Source organism: Mastigoproctus giganteus, chromosome 11 (genome assembly GCF_048544385.1).
Source record: "Mastigoproctus giganteus isolate SK-2022 chromosome 11, ASM4854438v1, whole genome shotgun sequence".
In the NCBI taxonomy this organism is placed as follows: Eukaryota; Metazoa; Arthropoda; class Arachnida; order Uropygi; family Thelyphonidae; genus Mastigoproctus; species Mastigoproctus giganteus.
The window spans coordinates 56207759-56230708 of record NC_143585.1 but is presented as its reverse complement, the minus strand read 5'-3'; the positions used below and the strand labels follow the sequence as shown (position 1 = coordinate 56230708).

Sequence of the window (22950 nt, the reverse complement as noted above, 5' to 3'; positions counted from 1 at the left end):
AGCTGAGACTTTGTGGGCTCCTCATATTAATTCCTTCGAGGGCATCCATCCTGACTCTTCAAGCTCTCATCGATGCCCATCAGAATGCTGAGTTGGCACCTAATTTCTTCACATTCTCTGCACCTAGCACACACAAAGATATCCTCCATGGCTAAATCATGTCCTGCAGGTTCGAATCCTGCCTTGGGCTTGGATTAGAGTAAAATGCAAAAACTTTGGGAGGTGCATTATGGCCACAGAAGCCGATGCGCTAACAAAAAAAAAAAAAAAAAAAAAAAAAAACATCATGTCCTGTTTGAGAGAGAGAGAGATCCACAAACATATTGCCTTTTGCAAATTTTTTTTAGATTGTGAAGCATTGGAGAATTGTCTCCTTGAGTTCTCCCGCGAACCAGAGCACTTTCACTACTTTGTGCACGTTTCTTTTCTGCTCTACTCTGGGCCTTGATTTCCAATTAAATACAATTTAATTAAAAATAAAAATTAAAAGTATTTATAAATTTAATTGATTAATTGCCAATACTATACCAAGCTAACAGATTCCTCCTACAGTGCTACTTATTATGCCATCTATCATTACGTTATATACCTTTACGCCAGTGGTTCCCATAGTACTAAGATCTATGGACCATTTCAAAAATTTAAAAAATTCACAGACCCCTTCAAATATAAAAAAAAAAAGTTTGTGCACCCTTATATATAACATATGCATTTATATATATACATATATATATATATATATATATATATATATAAACTAAAATAGAATATTTGCCCGCAGCATGGCAAACCAGTAGAATGAAAAAAAACTCAACCAAATAAAATAACAAAAATAGCAATAACATAAAAATATATAGTGGGGGGAGATAAGAAGAAGACGGTAGTGTTGAAGTAAGGCTCCTAAAATAATTTTAAAAAATTAAGCCAATTATAAGAAATTTAGTGGTGCCCCCTTGTAGGTACCTGTTTCCGAATAATGTGAAATCTCACTAAGGTGGAAATGTAGACTAACAACATTATATGACCAAATAAATTGAAAATAATAATTAATAAAATAAAATGAAATAAACTGGACTCACCATTATGCCCCATCTTGACAGAGGACCACGATTACAGAGTAAGTGATTACCATTTAAAAAGATAGAATAAGAAAATGATAATGAAAATATTTAATAATAATAAGTATAATGTATTATTAGCTATATAGTGCAAGGAAACCTGAGGCTTATGCTGCACCAGCCAAAAAAAAAAAAAAAAAAAAAAAATTTTGAATTACCCTGAGAGAGAGAGAGAGAGAGAGAACAAGAGTCAGAAGTAGAATGGAATCACCAAGAAAGAGAAGAATGATGATATCCAGCTCAGGACCCTGGGTATGCCGAGCCCATACTCACCAGACGTGCTAATACCCCTCTTGCCAATTGGTGGGCACAAGTTTTCCAGGCTGTGCGACACCAAAGAGGCTAGGGGGGTATTATCTATACATTATGTAGACAGCCTGAAAGCAGATAATGTCAGTTAGCTGTTATACTAATTATATCAGAAAGGTGGTTAAGCAACTTTTTGTGTTTCAATATTTGGAGTGCTTTATTGAAATGGTAATAAATGTAGGATCCAGTAGTTTATAGTAGAGAGTTTTGATATTGTATATAATTAAACTTTTGCTACTGCATATGGTGGCTGTCCTGATGCACTGGGAAAGAATGATATTGTAGTGCTCTTTTCTTGAGATGTTGGAGTGCCAGTGAGTGAAGTTGACTACTTTAAAGTTAAAGGCATCTCATTTGTTGTAAATATTTATAGTAGTATGCGATTTATTGATGTCAGTTTCCAGATCCAAGTAATTGGCTATAAGATTATTAGTTCTTTTTAGTGTAGTTCTGAATAATAAATATTTACAAAGTCAAGTAGAAAACTGGGGCAGTTTATAACAAATAAGTCATCTATGTATCTAAACATACATAGTTCTGAAGGTAGGGTAGTTTTAGACCGGTACAGATAGGGATTGGCTGTGACACAGCTAGCTGTGCCATAGGTGTACCTTTTGTTTGTAGATAGACTGTTTTTCCATCAAAGATGTAGCTATTTGAAATGTCTCTAATTCAATGTAGTCAACTTCATGATGGAAGTAAATATGCCTGACAAGCTCTACTCTACCTGGGAGTCTAAAACGCTGCTGGAACTGATATTCAAGTGACACTGAAGTCAAGTGGACCCAATTTCAGTACAGTCTGTGACAGTCAAATCCTCTGCTTGCACCTTCACGATGGTGGGACTGTTAGTAATCCTGGGTATAACCCCCATGTGCATGCACGCTGTGGGTGACCACCCAGGTGTGAATCAACGTAAGCAGGGGTCGAGGTGTGGCGCTCACACCACATGGAGGAATGCCACCCCTCTGTGTTACCAGGCAATACTAGGTGGTAGATGACTCTCATCAACTGGTGCAATACCACCACTTTGCTAATTGGAGGCTTGAAGTGGTGGAACCCATGTTTAGTCTCCAGAGCTAAGTTCTGGTCAACCCTTCCCCATCTCTTCCATCATACCGTATGACTGATGACTTTAGAGGGTATGATGGACATCATGGCAAGATCCAATCTTCCTTACATTTCAAGGGGATAGCCCTAAAACGGTGTTCACAGGCTGGCCACTAGTTAGTACACCAGGCCGTACCTATTGATAACTCTCTAGGAGGCTTCCTGATCAGCTAGTGTATAATCTTGCTACCTCTACTCTGCCATATAGTGACTAGAGGGTGTCCAAGTTGTGGGGGCATTGTCGAGGCCATGTTATGTCAACAATCTGGGTATATTCTTACCATCCTAGGTGGTAGATGACTTTCATCAACCGGTGAAATACCACCACTTTGCTTATTGGAGGCTTGAAGTGGTGAAACCCATGTGTAGTCTCTAGAGCAAAGTTTCCGGCATCCCCTTCCCCCATACTTCTCCTTCAACCCATGCACGGTACTAAGTACTATAGGTTTTGATACCTTTCGTGTTTGAGGTTTTCATAAAAAAAAAAAAAAAAAAAATGTGTATGTCATATTCAAAAATTTCATTACTTCATACAGCATGTCCCCCACTTTTTCTCACTATTAAATACATCATGAATTGTCAAACTAATAGATTTCAAAGATAATAAGCTTATCTGCGAAAAGATCTAAACCTCCCAAACACTTCCTAGTTTGTTTTACAAGTATATGTGGTCTCAATTCTAATCTCAACGATGTCCATTTCCATTTGCCGTCTGCCAAACTCCATGTACTTTTTCTGACAGAATCTCAGTTATTGGTTGATTCAACTACTGCTCATCTCAGTTGCCCAAATTATTCACTGTATGATTCCTTTTGCCTCGAAGGTGGTACTTGTGCATATGTCTGTTCCAATATTCCCTGTCAGAGAATTGGTAATTTGGAATCGCCTCTTTTCAATCTTCTCTAGCTTAAAATCTCTCTGCCTCATTCTGTGAAATTCATCTTTTGTCTCTACCATTCTCCCAACTCCATTAATCACTTGAAGCTCTTTGACTTCCTCTCTTTGCAACTTCACTTTCTCCAGTCCAACTTTCCTAACAGTGATGTAATTTTGTTTGGTGATTTTAATGTACACAACTCCTGCTGGCTTCAGTTTTCTAGTCACACAGACCCAGCTGGTCGAGATGCTGAGGCTTTTGCAATTACTAATGTCCTCGCACAGATTGTTCATTTACCTATCAGAATACTGGACAGTCCTAATCATACTGCCAACATGCTTGATCTTTTTCTCATAAACAACCCTTCTAAGTAGTTCATCTATAATGCTACTAAATAACACTGACTCAAGTCTGTAAAACATCTTTATTATGATAATATAAAATAAAATACATGCGTACTGATCGTATAACTGTATATTAAAACAAAACAGAATAAAATAAATGTTGTATAACAAGAATAAAATACACTAAAATATATAAAATTAAAAGCGATAAAAGTTGTTAAAATCACTAGAACCACTAAAACAGGATCTTTCGGCGGCAACGGCCCACTTCATCAGCTATAGTTGTTGCAGGTTGACCAACAATCTATATGTACCACATACGTCTCAGCAGGTCTGTGACATAAACTATGATGTCTGCCCATGGTTCACTTCTTGTGGATTGGAACCAGAAAGTGGATGGGCCACTCTAAACCGTTTGTCTCTTAGTAGGATAAGGGCTTCAAAGAATCTATGAATGCAGCAACCCTTATCCCTATTGAGACTGTAGCACTTGTACGAACATATTCTTAATCTCTTCAGCCATTTCCAGTTCCAAAATATATAATCCATTATATTATCATAATAAAGGTCATAAAAATTAACGACCTTGGTAAAACACTTACCACCATTCCCAACACGCTCCATTCAATGCCTCCTCTGGTCTTCTATCAAAAGGATGTCAGAAAGATTTTGACGAATCTTGATGCTACGAAAGCTTCTGGTCCTGATGGTATTTCTCCACTTGTTCTCAAAATCTGTGCTCCTGAACTTACTCCTGTGCTTTGCCACCTTTTTTTTTTCACTTTCTTTTTCCAAAGGTGTTTTTCCTTCTACTTGGAAATTTGCTCATATCCAGCCAGTTCCTGAAAAAAGGGTAACAGATCCCTCACATCCAATTATTGTCCCATTTCAATTACTTCTACTCTTTCTAAAGTAATGGAAAAATCAATTAACTGCTAACTCTTAAACTACTTAAACCTTCCATCTGATCAACGATCGCCAGTATGGATTCTGTCAGTGTCGATTCACTGGTGATATTCTGATTTATGTTACCCATTTATGGACAAATTCAATGGAAAAGTTTAGTGAAACACAAGCAGGTTTTCTAAACAAGCTTCCATCTTATGGTTTGCCAACTATTTTTTGTAATTGGTTATCCAGTTTTCTCTCTAATCACTCACTGAGGGTGTTGGTAGATGGCTCTCTGTCTTCTAACTTCTCCACTAATGCTGGTGTCCCCCCAGTGTTCAGTTCTTTCCCCCACTCTTTTTCTCTTGTATATTAATGACCTTCTTCCATTGACTGGAAATCCTCTCCATAGTTTTGCCGATGATAGCACATTGCATTCCACTTTCCAGTTTGAGAAACCTTGCCCTATTCAAACAGCTTCAACTTCTTGAGTATCTGCTATGAATTCCTTAAATGCCGAGCTCTAGGTAATTCTCCAGTGGGGCAAACACAACTTAGTTGATTTCAATCCTTTTAAAACTCAGTCTTGTCTTATATTTCGCAAAAATGATTCTTCTGCTCCTATTCTTATCTTTGGTGACACTCCAATTTCTATGCAAGATGATATATCTCTTTTGGGGATCACCCTGACTTCTAATCTCTCTTGGCAAGCACATTACAAATGTTACTTCCTCTGCATCTAAAAAACTTGGTTTTCTCTTTTGCCCTTGGTGTTACTTTTCTTCCAAACAGCTGTTCACTCTGTACAAATCACAAATCCACTTACCATGGAATATTGTTCCCACATATGAGGCGGTGCTCCCAAAACCTTCTAGATTCCATTCAGAAGAGGGCAGTTAGGTTTCATTCAGAAGAGTTAGGTTAATTAATGACTGATCTCTAACAGAGTCTCTCCACTCACTGTCTGATAGGCGTACTATTTCTACTGCATGCATTTTCTACAGATACTTCCATGGGCACTGTTCTTCTGAATTGGCTTCTATAATTCCTGCTCTCTCTCTCTCTCTTTAAAATAGTCTGAACACATGTCGCTGACATCCATTTACTATCCAACTTTGAACTCACAGAAACAAGTTTTCGTCTTCCTCGTTTATTCATTCAACTGCTGTTTTCTAGAACAACCTTCCTTCATACGTATTTCCTGAAAATTACAAACTACAGAAGTTCAAGTCCAATGTCAACAAATATCTTCTTTCGTCTTCTCAACCTCCAACCCAAGCACAGTACTAAGTACTATAGGTTCTAATACCTCTAGAGTTTGGGGTTCTGATTAAAAGAAATATATATATATATATATATATATATATATATATATATAGAATCCAAATATTCCAGAGTTAAATTGTAAAAAATATATATAAAATTATTAAGTGTTACAAATATATAAAAAATTATTAAGTGTTACATATAGAACTAACCGATTAATGCCATCAAACGATAGAACATTACATCGGACGTTAGGTATGTCCAAATTATATAAGTTATAGTGTAATGTAAGTACCTCCATAGTTTGAAAATCGATGTAACTCCTGACCAACCGTACCTCCAGTATACATGAAATTTTTCATGTATACATGAAAGATAGTATACATGAAATTTTTTCATGTAATTTTTCATGTATACTGGAGGTACGGTTGGTCAGGAGTTACATCGATTTTCAAACTATGGAGGTACTTACATTACACTATAACTTATATATATATATATATATATATATATAGAGAGAGAGAGAGAGAGAGAGAGAGAGAGAGAGAGAGAGAGATTTTCATGTGACATTTGGTAAAAATAATTATTATTAAATTTTCCTTTGATATGTTTATAACATCCATATGCAATGTTTTATTAAAAAACAAGTGTAAAAGTTCTGATTAGCATATTATAATACTAGTACAGTAAACCCCCGCTATTTGCGGGGGTTATGTTCCTGAGAAATGTCGTGAATACTGAAAACGCGAATACTGAGTTATGGCTCTCATAGTAATAAAGGGGTTCCTTTCCAAAGTATGAAATATATAAGAAAAACTAGTCTAAAATTTTGTCTATGTATATATTATATGTACCTTCATAATATGACTATGTACATAGACAGTACATAGTGAAATGCAAGCATAAGGCATCGAAATGAAATTAAGAAACAATTTAATATTAAATGTAATATTTATTATAATTTAACATCGAGTTATAGAGCAAATTTTTTAAGCAATTAGCGCTTAAAAATTTTAAACAATTTTAAGCAATTCACGGACACTACGGCGGATTTTTTCTTCCAATTTTTTGATTGATCGTACCATTGACTCGTTGATTTTATAATTTTGCCACTAAGGAGACATTTGAAATTTTATCTAATAACTTAATTTTATTCGCTAATGTCATCACCTTCTTTGATCTTTTCACATTTCCCTTGTTATTCGTAGCCATATTTTTTGTACGGGTTAGAAAGAACTTGTCCACAATAAAGTCACTTTCTTCCGTCAATTTATAAATTTATTCAATTTATAAGCATATAAATTAAAAGCAAACGAAGAAACTTTCCACCTTCCATGACAAGCGCATAACACGTACCGAACAAGAATTAGCAAGAAACATCCACGCTCGCGAATTTGTCACCCCACTCCCCCCACCCACTGAGCGCTGTTTTGACCGAGAAAGATAATTTTAGCCACGCCCATGTTTTTTTCATGGCGGAAAATATTCACGGCACTTTAAAATTCAAATTTTTTTAGGTTTCATTTTATATTAAATCAGCGATCGCGAATACGCAAAACCACAAATACAGATACCGCGAATAGTGGGGGTTTACTGTAATTAATAGAAATTAATGAAACTAGTTCCAATATGTCTTTCTTGTTGCTTTTAAGGATGATGTACCAATGGCTCAGAGAAAAAGATTTACCCGAGTAGAAATGGCTAGAGTCTTAATGGAAAGGAATCAGTACAAAGAAAGATTAATGGAACTTCAAGAAGCAGTCCGCTTTACAGAAATGATGCGAGCATCAAAGAATGATCCAACTTTAGAATCTAAAAAACATCAGTCTTCCATTAGAAAATTGTAAGTGTTGAAAAACTTTATCACTACTCAATTGGTGATAAAGATCTATCTATAAGACTTTGTTTTTTGTAAGCTTTATCAGACAGTTTAAAATGTTAAGGTTTGCCTTATGTTTCATATCATAATTTGATTTTTCCTAACACATCTCCATGGACAGGTGCACTATAGCCAGTGTAGCTTATGCGCCATTAAACACCCATAACACACACACACATCATAATTTTTAAATTTCAGTACTGTGAAAAATTGGAGATAAAAGATGAAATATGTTTTAGACTGATAGCTGTAAATTATTATTTCCAGGAAATTAGTACGATGAGAAAGTTATAGAGAATGGATTAAGTTGTCATTTTGCCAGCTGTGGTCCTGCAGCAATGGGCACTGATATGCATATTGTGAGATCCATATACCGCCAAAAAAAATATGTAGTGTATAGGTAACTTTTGGACTCTTGTATATTGACTACAGTAAAACAGTTACAGTGATACTGTAAGCTCTTCTGGCTGTGACACAGAATATAAATGTAAATTTATTTTATTACTATTTTTAATATAATTGGTAGTGATCAGCTGCCACACAATTCTCTTGCTTGCTTTCAGAATATATTTGTTCTAAAGGCACAAGGAGAAGAAACTTCATGTTTGTGTGCTGCAGTGGAATGAATCAGTTACAGAGGTATTTTCAGCTAACCTTACCCCAGGAGTTTGTCTCTGTAATAAAGTGAACAATTTTCCCTTCACTTTATTAAAGATTGGTTAGGGGCAAAATCCCAGATTTGGGATGCATATCCTCAGTGGTAGCCCAATCTGACAGGGTAAAATAGTTGAACCGGGTTGATATCTAGTCAGAAGAAAAAGATGAAAGGCGATTGAGGAAAAATCAAGGTTTTCAGATGATGTGGAAACTATATATAAATATAGGCTGCATTCATGAAATGAAATGGGTTACATTTATTCCAAGTTGAGAAGGCTAAAATATGAATTTATGCAAAAATTAAATTTAAAAAATGAAAGGTGGGCACTATTTTTTCATATAAAAAAAAAAGTTTATACAGGTAGCCCTCGATTTACATTGGGGTTAGGTTCCTGGGGAAACAGGTGCAAATGGAACTCTTTATATAATGGAAATCACAAGGTTAGGTTCCGAACACCAAAATTGGAAATCACAGGGTTAGGTTCCGAACACCAAAATTTTTACCTACCACTTTGCATCTATTGTTTTGTTTTATTAGCATTCTTCATAGTTGTAGTAATAGTCGATGGAGGCATATTCAAAGCCTTTCACATATTATTGTGGCTTTCACCAGATTCCATCCTCCGAATATTGCAATAAGATTCAGTGAACTTCTTTTACCAGACATGGCATCTCTTTATTCTATTAAATTAAAAACTTTATAACTTGATTGGCAAAAACTGCACACAGATATATCTCTATTATTATTTAATTTATTAATAGTGCAGTTAATATAAAATGTTAACGTAATAAATTTTCAACGCGTGTAAATAGCGTAAACAACAACCAACTGAATGGTTCACTGCATGGATCTTTACTACCCACATCCACAAGGGATTATGTTGAAGGCAGAAATCTTTCTCGTCTCTGATACAGATGATTTAATTACTGATTGCCTCAGATTGTCCTAAATCAAGGGAACAGTGCATAGTACAGTACAATGCCAATAAATATTGTCTGATGATTTTAAACTCTCAATTTATAAAAAATTTGCAGGAAAAAAAAAGCAAAAATAAATAAACAAAAATAAAAATGGCATTGTGGTTAGCAATTGGCACTATTGTGAATCGGCACAAATCAGACCAGTTCAAAATGATGGCTACCTGTATTCGTGTAGCTGTTCAGTGTACAATACTCCACATGTAGTACAATAGTTTGCTAAGTCAATTGTTACAGACTACATTAGCATTAGTAGAGGCATATGATGCAAGAAAACAAGCTTATGCAGCATCAGCCAAAAAAAAAAAAAAAAAACCCACTGGCATTTCACCCCTCCATTTGTTCGAAATACCTGTCCAGCTGAGCCTTAAATTTATGTAGGCTATCAACTTTCCACAACAAGGGATGGAAGTCTGTTCCACCAACCAGCTACCCACTGGCAAAAGGCAAATTTCTGCACATCTATCCTACATCTCTTTTTGTTCAATTTGAATTTATAACCTCTCAGGTGATTATTCTGAGAAAGAGGAAGAATCCCATCGGCATTGGGCATGCTCAAACCATTCAAGGCTTTATACACCTCTATCAGATCATCTCGCTGGTGCCTAGTCTCCAGACACTGTAATTTGCAAAACTTAAGCCTTTATTCGTAAGAGCAATCATTTGTTCCATTAACTAATCTTGTTGCCTTTCTCTGTACTCGTTCCAGCAGCTCTACATTCTTCTTGAAATGAGGCCTGCAGACCTGTATACAGTACTCAAGGTGTGGCCTCACCATTGCCTTATACAAGGGAATAATCACCTCCTTATCCCTGCTAGAAAATTCCTGTATATCATTGACAAGACACCATGAGCTACTCTTGCAGCCCATCTGCACTGCTTAGAGAACTTCATATCTGCCTGCACAATTACCCCTAGGTCCTTTTCATTCTCTGCCACTGTCAGTGTAGTACCACAGAGTTGGTATGTTGCTCTGGGGTTACTGTTTTCCATATGTAGTACTTTACATTTGTCAATGTTAAACTTCATTTGCAACCTCTCAGCCCATCTGCTCAACCTTTCCAGATCCTGTTGCAGCAGCATAGCATCAGTAGTGTCCTTAACAACCCTGCCAACCTTTGTATCGTCTACAAACTTGGACATTAAGCTTGATATACCATCATCAATATCATTTATAAATACAGAAAGCCAGAAAACAACAATGGGCCCAACACTGAACCCTGAGGAACTGCAATAATAACATTAGTCCACGATGAGCAGTGTCCATTGTTTACCAGTCTATCTTCTCCCTCTCAACCATCCCTTTATCGATAGCAGCAATTTGCCTCCAATGCCACACTGCTCCAATTTGTGCAGTAGTCTTCCATGTGCAACAGTATCAAAAGCCTTTCTAAGATCCAAGTATATAATATCAAAGTTATTCCCTGCATCCAGTTCTTTTGTGACTGCATCATTGTATCCAATCAAATTGGTCAGGCAAGACTTTCCCTTAACAAAACCATGCGGTGTATGAGCTATAACTGAAATCTTGTTTAGATGATCCTGCAGTGCTTCTTTAACCAGTGTCTCCATTAATTTTCCTGGAACAGAAGTTAAACTCACAGGTCTATAATAACTTGTATCAGTCTTTGATCCTCCTTTGTGAATTGGGGTCACATTTGCACAACTCCAGTCTATGGGTACCTCCCCTGAGTCCAAAGAAGTTCTCATAATTATGGCTAAGGGTTTGCTTACTTCCTTTGCTGCCTCCTTTAATATAACTGGATAGATCCCATCCACCCCAGGTGCCTTTTTTATATTTCTCCTCCATTTTCCTCTCAGTTATTACAAAATCATGTAGCTCACTGCCAGAGTTCACTTCACCTCTGGCATTCCCCTTCCTGAATAACTCCTCATGTGTGAATTTAGATGCAAAATACTCGTCTAGTTTGTTAGCCACCTGAGCAGGCTCCTCAACTGTTGAACCATCAATATCCTGTGGAGTAATCTGATTCATCCCTTTCCTTCTAGAGTTTACATAGGTAAAGAACTCTTTGTTGTTTTTCTTTGCATCCTTTGCCAAGGATTTCTCATAATCTGCCTTTGCCTGCCTAATCTCCTTTGTGACTTGGTTACAGATCAGCTTATATCTATCATAAGCTTCCATGTCACCCATGAATTTATATGTATCCCATGCATTTTTCTTCTCTGCCATATGTCTCATTAGTTCAGCTGACATCCATTTAGGTCTAAACCTTTAACACTATTTCTTAGTTGGTATGTAAAGCCTAGTAGCTTCCAAGATAAGTTCTTTGAATGCTTCCCATTTTGAATTTGCTGTTGGTAACATCATCAGTTGGTTCACCCATTTAGAATTTAGATACTGTCTCAGACCACCGTAGTCGCCTTTATGAAAGCAAAACCCTTCCCTTTACCCCTGATGGTCATTACCTCTTTGAGTAAATCCCACTTCAGCACACTGTGATCACTATCTCCTAGTGGTTTCTTTATCTGCAGATTCTTAATGCATGAAGAATCACTACTGATAATAAGATCAAGAGTATTACTCCCTCAAGTTGCCTCCCGAACATGCTGATGTAGAAAACAATCATCCAATAAATCCACAAAAGTCTTGCTAGTGTGTGAGTGACCAACCCACAATTTCCAGTCAATATCTTGGAAATTAAAATCCCCCATTATAAGACTCTCTGATTTACTGCCCACCCTATTTCCCTGTACAGTTTCTTATTATACTCATCAGAGTCATTAGGCCTATAGCACATTCCTACTCTCAATTTTGATTTCCCAATGCTTATGTCACACCATCAGGTTTTGGCGCATTATAGCCTTAGTTGCTAATGCGCCAATAAAACCCAACCAACCAACTTATGTCTCACTAAGCTGACTAGACACTGCGATGTCAACTGGCTTCACTTCCTTGGATTTTGTGTTTCTTAACTAATAGCATAACTCCTCCTCCCTTTCTGTCCTGTCTATCTTTTCTGTACACATTGTACTCCCCTAATTCCAGTTCTGCATTCCTTATATCTGTGTGACACCACGTCTCTGATATCCCAACAATATCTGCCTTTGATGTTTTGAGCAATACCTCAAATTCATCAAATTTATTTACCAAACTCCTAGCATTGGTGTACACGCAAGTATACATACAACCCTAACGCAACCCATGTGTTAACTTGTACCACAATGACTCCCAGCAGTCTCTGAAATATCCTGCATCTTGTTTTCCAGGCTGCTGCTCATTCCAATAGAAGCAGTTCTAGAATGACTTTCACCTCTGCCAGCGGCTACTCTTAATCTGTTAGCCCTAATTATCCTTGTATCCCCCCAAGCTAGAAGTTTTCCGACCCACCTAACACTGCCTCAATAGCATCAGCAAATATTCTTGCACCCTTTCTGTTTAAGTGTATCCCATCCCTGTAGAAGCGCAGTCTTTCCTGTTAACAAGTACAGGCCAGGCCAAAAAAAATTCTACCCCTTGAGCCTTGCACAATCTTTCCAGGGTCGAATTGATCGACAAAATCTTGCATTATATACTCCCTCTTATCGTGTCTGGGCAGAATTGAAGACACTTTCAAATTCAACCCTAATTCACGGCTTTTTTTGAAAAGTGACATTTCTGGATAATCTGTGTGCTTCCATCGTCAGGCAAAGTTGACTTTAATTTTAAACAGAAATTTTGAATGCATTATACTCGGCAGAAAATTTTTAGTTACCTTGATATTTTATTTTTGTAAAAATCACTTAAATCTTAATTTAGTCCAGCCCAGATAAATTAACACAATGTTTATGAGAGAATTCTAAGACAAGCCACTTACCTGATAAGGCTCCTCCGTAGCCAGGTGGGAAGGAGCAGCAGCGGTGTGTAGCACATGCTTTTTGATTAGACCGGGGTTTGAACTCATCACCACCAAATACAGACGATGCGGAAAGGTCAGGGAATGACCACTGCATATTCCCGGAACAATATGGCCTTAGTTGCTAATGCCCCTAAAAACCAAACAACAGCAACAGCAACTTACCTGATACAGTTATGCATGTCCTCAATTAGCTCCCTGTTATCAAACGCTAACAGGGAGCTAAGCAATTTTGTAATAACTGAGAGCAAAAGTGGAGGAGAAATTACGAAGTTAAACATAGGAAGGCACCTGGGATGGACGGGATCTATCCAGTTACATTAAAGTAGGCAGCAAAGGAAGTAAGCAAACCCTTAGCCATAATTATGAGAGTTTCCTTGGACTCAGGGGAGGTTCCCATGGACTGGAGGTGTGCAAATGTATCACCAATTCACAAAGGGGGTTCGAAAGGTGACACAAGTAACTACAGACCTGTTAGTTTAACTTGTGTTCCGGGGAAAATAATGGAATCACTGGTTAAAGAAGCATTGCAGGATCATCTAGACAAGACTGCAGTAATAGTTAAGACACAGCATGGGTTTGTTAAAGGGAGGTCTTGTCTGACCAATTTGATTGGATACTATGATGTGGTCACAAAGGAACTGAATGCTAAAAATAATTTTGATATCATATACTTGGACATGGAAGAATGCTGTACAAATTGGAGAGGTATGACATTAAGGGTAAGTTGCTACAACGGATAAAGAGATGGTTGAGTGGATAATCAATGGACACTGCTCTTTGGGGAAAAATGTTATTAGTGGAGTTCCCCAGGGTTCATTGTTGGTCCCATTGTTGTTTTGTTTATTTATCAATGATATTGATGAAGGTATGTCAGGTTTAATGTCCAGGTTTGCAGATGATACAAAGGTTGTCAGGGTTGTTAACAACAGTAAAAACAGTATGCTATTCCAACTGGATCTAGATAAGTTGGGAAAATGGACTGAGAAGTGGCAACTGAAGTTTAACATTGACAAATGGAAAGTACTGCATATGGGTAGCAATAACCGAAGAGAAATGTATCAACTATGTGGCACTACACTCAGGGGAGTGGAAAGTGAAAAAGACCTGGGGGGTAATTGTGCAGTCAAATATGAAGTTTGCTGAGCAGTGCAGACGAGCTGCCAGGGCATGGAGTCTTGTCAATGATATATAGGAATTTTGCTAGCAGGGACAGGGAGGTGATTATCCCATTATACAAAGCAATGGTCAGGCCACACCTAAAGTACTGTGTACCGGTCTGGAGGCCTAATTTTAGGAAGTATGTAAAGAAGGGCAACAAGACTGGTGAGGGGGGGAACAAAGGGGTGATCTTACGAAGAAAGGCTTAAGTTCTGCAAATTGCAGCGCCTGGAGAGTAGGCACCTGTGAGGTGATCTGATTTGAGGTGTATAAAGCCTTGAATGGGTTGAGCAAGCTGAATGCTGATGGGGTTCTTCCTCTTGCTCAGACTGAACCTCAGTGGGCACAGTTTTAAATTGAGGAAATATAGTTGTAGAATAGATGTGCAGAAATTTGCCTTTTTCCAGTGGGTATTTGATTGGTGGAACAGGCTTCCATCTTTTGTTGTGGAAGCTAATAGCCTATATAAATTTAAGACTGAGCTTGGACAGGCATTTGGAACAAATGGAGTGGTGAAATGGGAGGTGTTTTTTTTTTTGGCTGATGCTGCATAAGCTTGCTCTCTTGCATCGTATGCTTCTATATTTGCTAATGCTCATGCTATCAATTTAAGAAAGTGAAACATGAATATTAAAATAATGCTAAACCTTATATGCCAAAGAGTTTAAGGATACTAACTTGGGGTGCATTCTAGGATACATTATTAAGTTGATGCCATGAGGATGACAACACCATAATATTTGTTGGAGTATCAGTGAAGGTTAACAGAGATTAGAGATTTGTATTAAATGGAAAACTTATTAAAAATTATTGAATTAATAATTATTTAAAACCTATTTATTTCGCTATACTCATTTTTAAACTGTCAATTTCAAAGAATGGCACAGTAATTAAGTGACTTAAAAATATATATAATGAATTAAGATAAAAGAAAGTCCTAAGGAATCTGCTAATAAATCATACTTGAAAATTAGAAATACTGGAGCTGTAGCTAAGAGCTTTTATAATACTCGTATTCTGCCATTTTCCGGGCATGTTAGCATTTAGCGATGGATTTTTGTGAAATTTTAAATTTGGCTCTTTTAGAAAGAGTTGGTAAGCCATCCCAAATTGTATTAAAATCAAACCAATATCAATTGGGCACTTATTATTTCTTCGTCCATCAGTTTGTATTTATTAACTTAGACTATCTAAGTAGATGGATTTTCATGAAATTTTATATTTGTCCTTTAGAACAATTTATCGAGCACTCTTGCATATCTTCTATTTAAGTGTATCCCATCCCTGTAGAAGCAATCTCTTGTTAACAAGCACGGTCCATGCTGAGAAAAATTCCAACCCATGAACCTTTCATGAGTATTTGGAACAAACGGAGGGGTGAAATGGGAGCGAGTTTTTTTGGCTGATGCTGCATAAGCTTGCTTTCTTGCATTGTATGCATCTACTAATGCTGTCAGGGCCAAATTGATTGACAAGACTCTCATCATGTACTCCGTCCTATTGTGTCTACTTTCAAATTTTGCCCTAACTCCCAACTTTTTTTCAACATTGACACGTACTTGTTAAGTAAATCTGCAGATTTCCCACTCTTAGTGTCATTAATGCAACATTTGTACAATAATATCACCCTTTGTGCCCTTAAAAGATATCTGCTCTACAATGTCATCAACTTTTGCCCTTGGCAGACATGCCCTGGTCCTATTCCATATATCCTTTTTACATAACATATTACCTCTCTATCTGACAATGGAGTTGCCGACAATAACTAGCTCCTGTGGGACCAGCACATTCTCCTCTGAAGATTGCCACTGTTGTTGCCTAGTGCACAAGAGTGAGCTCTGGCATTGAGTTGGGCAGCTGAGAGCTTGATGGGTCCCACATTTTAATTCCTTCGAAGGCATCTACCCAACTCTTCAAATTCTCATAGACTCCCATCAGAATGCTCAGTTTCCACCTAATTTTTTTACGCTGTCTGCACCTAGCATGCGTAAAGACAACCTCCATAGCTAAATTGTGTCCTATTCAGAAAGGTCTGCAAACATTTCACATTTTGCACGTTTTTTTAGTCTGTGATGCGTTGAAGACTCACCCCCCTTCAGTTTTCCCGAGCCACAGCACTCCTGTGCCCTTTGCTTTTCTGCTCTAGTCTGAGGAATGATTTCCGTTTAAATACAATTTAATTAATAAGATTTAAAAATTTAATTGATTAAGTGATAGTACTGTACTAAGCTAACAGATTTCTAATACAGTGCTACGTATTACGCCCTATTTGCCACAATTAAAATTTGAATTCCCTACCACTCACTCTATATTATAACAATGGTGGCAAGATTCAAATGAAACAACGGTTTTACGTATATTATGTAGTAACCTGCAAAATCTATCTAAATTAAAAATCGAAATAACGAACGTAACTAGAACTGTAAAGCTACTTATAAAGTATGATATAATATACAATTAAGTAAATAAAATGGCAAAATTTTTCAAAACACTTACATTACTTGGAGCTTGTTTTAACTGCTTTCACTTATAATGACTCAGTACTCTCTGGCTTTGAGTGTCATTATTATTGTAATAACCAGAGAAATATACTGTTAGCATTAATAAAACCAAAAAGCAATTTAATCAAAATATAAAATACCAGTTATGTTTATCAGATTCCATATAAATGCAGGTCTTTTCAAGCCAGTTTTTTCCAACATCACCCAGACATTAATCCTAATAGGCTCACAGAGCAAATTTTTTGGCCCCTATTAGACCCCCAGGTTTATTGCGCTCAGACAAGGATCATTGACAGACTGCACTGTAACCTGGATGTCCATATTCAAACCCTAAATCAAAAACAGTAATAATAAAAATAGTCCTCAGATTGACACTGAGTGGATTAAACTGCATACTAATCCCACTACATTAGAAACATAATAGCCCATTTGGACTATTTTCTAGCATTTTTCGCTGGATAATTATATAATTAGCTACAAAACCACAATTCATATTCATATTACGCTTCACCCAGCCAACAGTTTATAGTCAAAATAAATTCCATGGCACCGAAAGGATGAAAATCACTATTGTGGAAGGAGGTAAATAGGTATATACTTATCCCACTGGGCGTAAGTTGGCTGTTATGCTGTAGAAAGGTTTTATTAGCATTAGTTGAGGCATATGATGCAAGAAAGCAAGCTTATACAGCATTAGCCAAAAAAAAAAAAAAAAAAATCCCATTTCACCCATCTGGTCACTCTAAATGTTTGCCTAGTTCAGCTTTAATTTATTTAAGCTATCAACTTCCATGATAACAGATGGAATTTTGTTCCAGCAATCAACCACACACTGGCTAAAGGCCAGTGTTTCGTACATATATTCTGTAACCGTCCTTCCTCAGTTTAAAATTCTGCCACCTCATTTGTGTGGTATGGGCAAGAGGAAGAATCCTATCAGCTTTGAGCTTTTTCAGTATATTCAAAGTCTTATGCACCTCAGTCAGTCAGATCACCTTTCAGGTGCCTAGTCTCCAAATGCTGCAATTTGCAGAACTTAAGCCTTTCTTCATTAGAGCACCCCTTTGTTCCACTCACCAATCTTGTTATCCTTCTCTTTACTCGTTCTGGCAACTCTACATCTTCCCAAAATGAGACGTCCAGACCTGTAGGCAGTACTCAAGGTGTGGCCTGACTATTGCCTTATACAAGGGGATAATCACCTCCTTATCCCTGCTAGCAAAATTCCTATATATCATTGACAAGACTCCATTACCTGCTCTGGCAGCCTGTCTGCACTGTCAGAGAACTTCATATCTAACTGCACAATTACCCCCCAGGTCTTTTTCATTCCCACTTCCCTCAGTATCACAACTGTGTGATACTGAGGGTAGTATCACACAGTTGGTACATTTCTCTTGAGTTACTGCTACCCATATGCAGTACTTGCATTTGTCAAGGTCAAAGTTCAGTTGCCTTCCAAAACCCATCTACCTAAACACCTTTCTAGATCCTGTTGCAGTAGCATACTATCTTTACTGTCATTAACAACCCTACCAACCTTTGTTTCCATTTATTACCAATCTTTGCCCTCTCCCACTCAACCATCCCAGGTATACTTGCGGATGGTTTGCGGAATGGTTGCGGAAGGTATACTTGCGGTGCAGATATACTTGCGTGTACACCAATGCTAGGAGATTAGTAAATAAATTTGATGAATTTGAGGTATTGCTCAAAACATCGAAGGCAGATATTGTTGGGATATCAGAGACGTGGTGTCACACAGATATAAGGAATGCAGAACTGGAATTAGGGGAGTACAATGTGTACAGAAAGGATAGACTGGATAGGAAGGGAGGAGGGGTTATGCTATTAGTTAAGAAATACATAAAATCCAAGGAAGTGAAGCCAGTCGACATCGCTGGACAGTGCAGTGTGGAGTCAGTTTGGTGTGACATAAACATTGGGAGATCAAAATTGAGAGTAGGAGTGTGCTATAGGCCTAATGACTCTGATGAGTATAATAAGGAACTGTACAGGGAAATAGAGTGGGCCAGTAAATCAGAGTGTCTTATAATGGGAGATTTTAATTTCCCAGATATTGACTGGATTTTGGGGGCTGGTTACTCACACACTAGCAGGGCTTTTGTGGATTTATTGGATGATTGTTTTCTACATCAGCATGTTCGGGAGGCAACTAGAGGGAGTAATACTCTTGATTTGATTATCAGCAGTGATTCTTCATGCATTAAGAATCTGCAGATAAATGAACCACTAGGTGGCAGTGATCACAGTGTGCTGAAGTGGGATTTACTGAAAGAGGTAACTACCATTAGGGGTAAAGGGAAGGGTTATTGCTTCCGTAAAGGCGACTACGATGGACTGAGACAGTATTTAAATTCTATACAATGGGACCAACTGATGATGTTACCAACAGCAAATTCAAAATGGGAAGCATTCAAAGAACTTATCTTGGAAGCTACTAGGCTTTACATACCAACTAAGAAATATTGTTCAAGGTTTAGGCCAAAATGGATGTCAGATGAACTAATGAGGCATATGGCAGAGAAGAAAAATGCATGGGATACATACAAATTAACACATGACACAGAAGCCTATGATAGATACAAGTTGATATGCAACCAAGTTACAAAGGAGGTTAGGCAGGCGAAGGCAGATTACGAGAAATCCTTGGCAAGGGATGCAAAGAAAAACAGCAAAGAGTTCTTTACTTATGTAAACTCTAGAAGGAAGGGGATGAATCAGATTGGTCCACTTGATATTGATGGGTCAAGTGTTGATGATCCTGCTCAGGTAGCTAACAAACTAAATGAATATTTTGCATCGACATTCACACATGAGGAGTTATTCAGTGAGGGGAATGCCAGAGGTGTATTCAACTCTAGCAGTAAGCTACAGAATCTTGAAATAACTGGGAGTAAAGTGGAGGAGAAACTGTTGAAGATAAACACAAGAAAGGCACCCGGGGTGGATGGGATCTATCCAGTTATATTAAAGGAGGCAGCAAAGGAAGTAAGCAAACCCTTAGCCATAATTATGAGAGCTTCCTTGGACTCAGGGGAGGTACCCATAGACTGGAAATGTGCAAATGTGACCCCAATTCACAAAGGAGGATCAAAGGCTGACACAAGTAATTATAGACCTGTGAGCTTAACTTCTGTTCCAGGAAAATTAATGGAGGCACTGATTAAAGAAGAACTGCAGGATCATTTAGACAAGACTTCAGTTATAGCTCAGACACAGCATGGTTTTGTTAAGGGGAAGTCTTGCCTGACCAACTTGATTGGATACTATGATGCAGTCACAAAAGAACTGGATGCAGGGAATAACTTTGATATTATATACTTGGATCTTAGAAAGGCTTTTGATACTGTTGCACATGGAAGACTGCTACACAAATTGGAGCAGTGTGACATTGGAGGCAAATTGCTGCTATGGATAAAAGGGGTGGTTGAGGGGGAGAAGACAGAGAGTGGTAATCAATGGACACTGCTCATCGTGGACTGATGTTATTAGTGGAGTCCCTCAGGGCTCAGTGTTGGGTCCATTATTGTTTTCTGTATTTATAAATGATATTGATGATGGTATATCGGGCTTAATGTCCAAGTTTGCAGACGATACAAAGGTTGGCAGGGTTGTCAAGGACACTACTGACACTATGCTGCTGCAACAGGATCTGGAAAGGTTGAGCAGATGGGCTGAGAGGTGGCAAATGAAGTTTAACATCGACAAATGTAAAGTACTACACATGGGAAACAGCAACCCCAGAGCAACGTATCAACTCTGTGGTACAACACTGACAGTGGTAGAGAATGAAAGGGACTTGGGGGTGGTTGTGCAGGCAGATATGAAGTTCTCTGAGCAGTGCAGACGGGCTGCAAGAGTAGCTCATGGAGTATTGTCAATGATATACAGGAATTTTTCCAGCAGGGATAAGGAGGTGATTATTCCATTGTATAAGGCGATGGTCAGGCCACACCTAGAGTACTGTATACAGGTCTGGAGGCCTCATTTCAAGAAGGATGTAGAGCTGCTGGAACGAGTACAGAGAAGGGCAACAAGATTAGTGAATGGAACAAAGGGGTGCTCTTACGAAGAAAGGCTTAAGTTTTGCAAATTACAGTGTCTGGAGACTAGGCACCAGCGAGGTGATCTGATAGAGGTGTATAAAGCCTTGAATGGTTTAAGCCTGCTCAATGCTGATGGGATTCTTCCTCTAGCTCAGAAAAATCACCTGAGAGGGCATAAATTCAAATTGAGGAAAGACAGATGTAGGATAGACATGCGGAAATTTGCCTTTAGCCAGCGGGTGGTTGGTTGGTGGAACAGACTTCCATCCCTTGTGGTGGAGGTTGATAGCCTAAATAAGTTTAAGGCTCAGCTGGACAGGTATTTTGAGCGAACAGAGGGGTGAAGTGGAAGTGGGTTTTTTTTTTTTTTTTTTTTTTTGGCTGATGCTGCATAAGCTTGCTTTCTTGCATCAAATGCCTCTACTAATGCTAATGCTATCCCTTTATACATTGTAGCAACTTTCCCTTAATGCCATACCACTCCAATCTGTGCAGCAGTCTTTCATGTGCAACAGTATGTAAAGCTTTCCTGAAATCTAAATACAGGTAGCCCCAGTTTTGCACTGGTCCGATTTGTTCCAATTTGCAATAGTGCCAATCGCTAATCACAATGCCATTTTTATTTATTTATTTATTTTTGCAATACTTTTATAAATGGAAAGTTCAAAATCGTCAGACAAAATTTATCGGCATCATACTGTGCTATGTATCGTGCCGTGTTCACATGATTTCGGACAATCTGTGCCAATCAGCAATTAGCACTTTCGTATCAGAGACGAGAATTCCCGCCCTCAATTCCATCCAAAGGATCCTTCCCAAAATCTAAGGATGCTCTCATAATTAGATCTAAGGATTTGTTAACTTCCATCGCTACCTCCTTCAATGTAACTGGATAGATTCCATCCCCCCAGGTTCCCTTGTTATGTTTATCTTCAACAATTTCTCCTCCACTTTGCTCTCCGTTATTGCAAAATCATTTAGCTCCCTGTTAGAGGTTAGTAATCTTCTGTCTTCCCCTACCTTACAGAATTCCTCATGTGTGAATTTAGATGCAAAATACTCATTTAGTTTGTCAGCTACCTGAGCAGGATCATTAACAGTCGAACCGTCAATATCAAGTAGACCAATCTGATTCATCATGTTCCTTCTAGAGTTTATGAGTAATGGAGTCCTTGCTGTTTTACTTTGCATCCTTTGCCAAGGATTTCTCATAATCAGCCTTCGCTTGCCTAACCTCCTTTGTGACTTGATTACAGACTAGCTTATATTTCCCCTAGTCTTCTCTGTCACCTGATAATTTGTATGTTTCCCATGCCTTTTTTATTCTCTGTCGCAAGCCTCATTAGTTCATCTGACATCCATTTAGGCTTAAATCTTGAACAGTATTTCTTAATTGGTATGAAAAGTCTAGTAGCTTCCAAGATTAATTCCCTGAAGCCATTTGGAATTTGCTGTTTTAAACATCATCAGTTAATCCCACTGTATAGAATTTAAAAATTGTGTGAGACCACTGTAGTCACTTTTATGAAAATGAAAACCCTTCCCTTTTCCCTTGATGGTAGTTACATCTTTAAGTAAATCCCGCATCAGTATTCTGTGATCACTGTTACCTAGAGGTTCCTTTATCTGCAAATTCTTAATGCATGATTAATAACCGCTGATAATCAGATCAAGAGTATTACCACCCCCTGGTGGCTCCTCAAACATATTACTGTAGAAAACAATCCTTCAATAAATCCATAAAAGCCTTGCTAGTGTCCAAGTGACCAGCCCACAGGTTCCAGTCAATATCTGGAAAATTAAAATCCCCCATTACAAGACATTTTGATTTACTGGCCCATGCTATTTCTTTACAGAATTGGCCATTTTACTTATCAGAATCATTTGGCCTATAACACACTCTTACTCTCATTTTCCCTTTCAGTCAGGTAAAAT

At 37.9% G+C, this 22950-nt stretch overlaps 1 protein-coding gene across 1 annotated transcript in view; it reads left to right on the top strand.

The window, feature by feature from the left end:
- The window catches only part of LOC150078024 (C-Jun-amino-terminal kinase-interacting protein 4-like), a 518865-nt gene that overhangs the window by 249674 nt on the left and 246241 nt on the right, over positions 1–22950 (top strand). The window contains exon 13 of the mRNA XM_090385183.1: positions 7565–7755. Within this exon, the coding sequence (XP_090241309.1) occupies positions 7565–7755 (191 nt within the window). The remainder of the gene's footprint in view (positions 1–7564; positions 7756–22950) is intronic.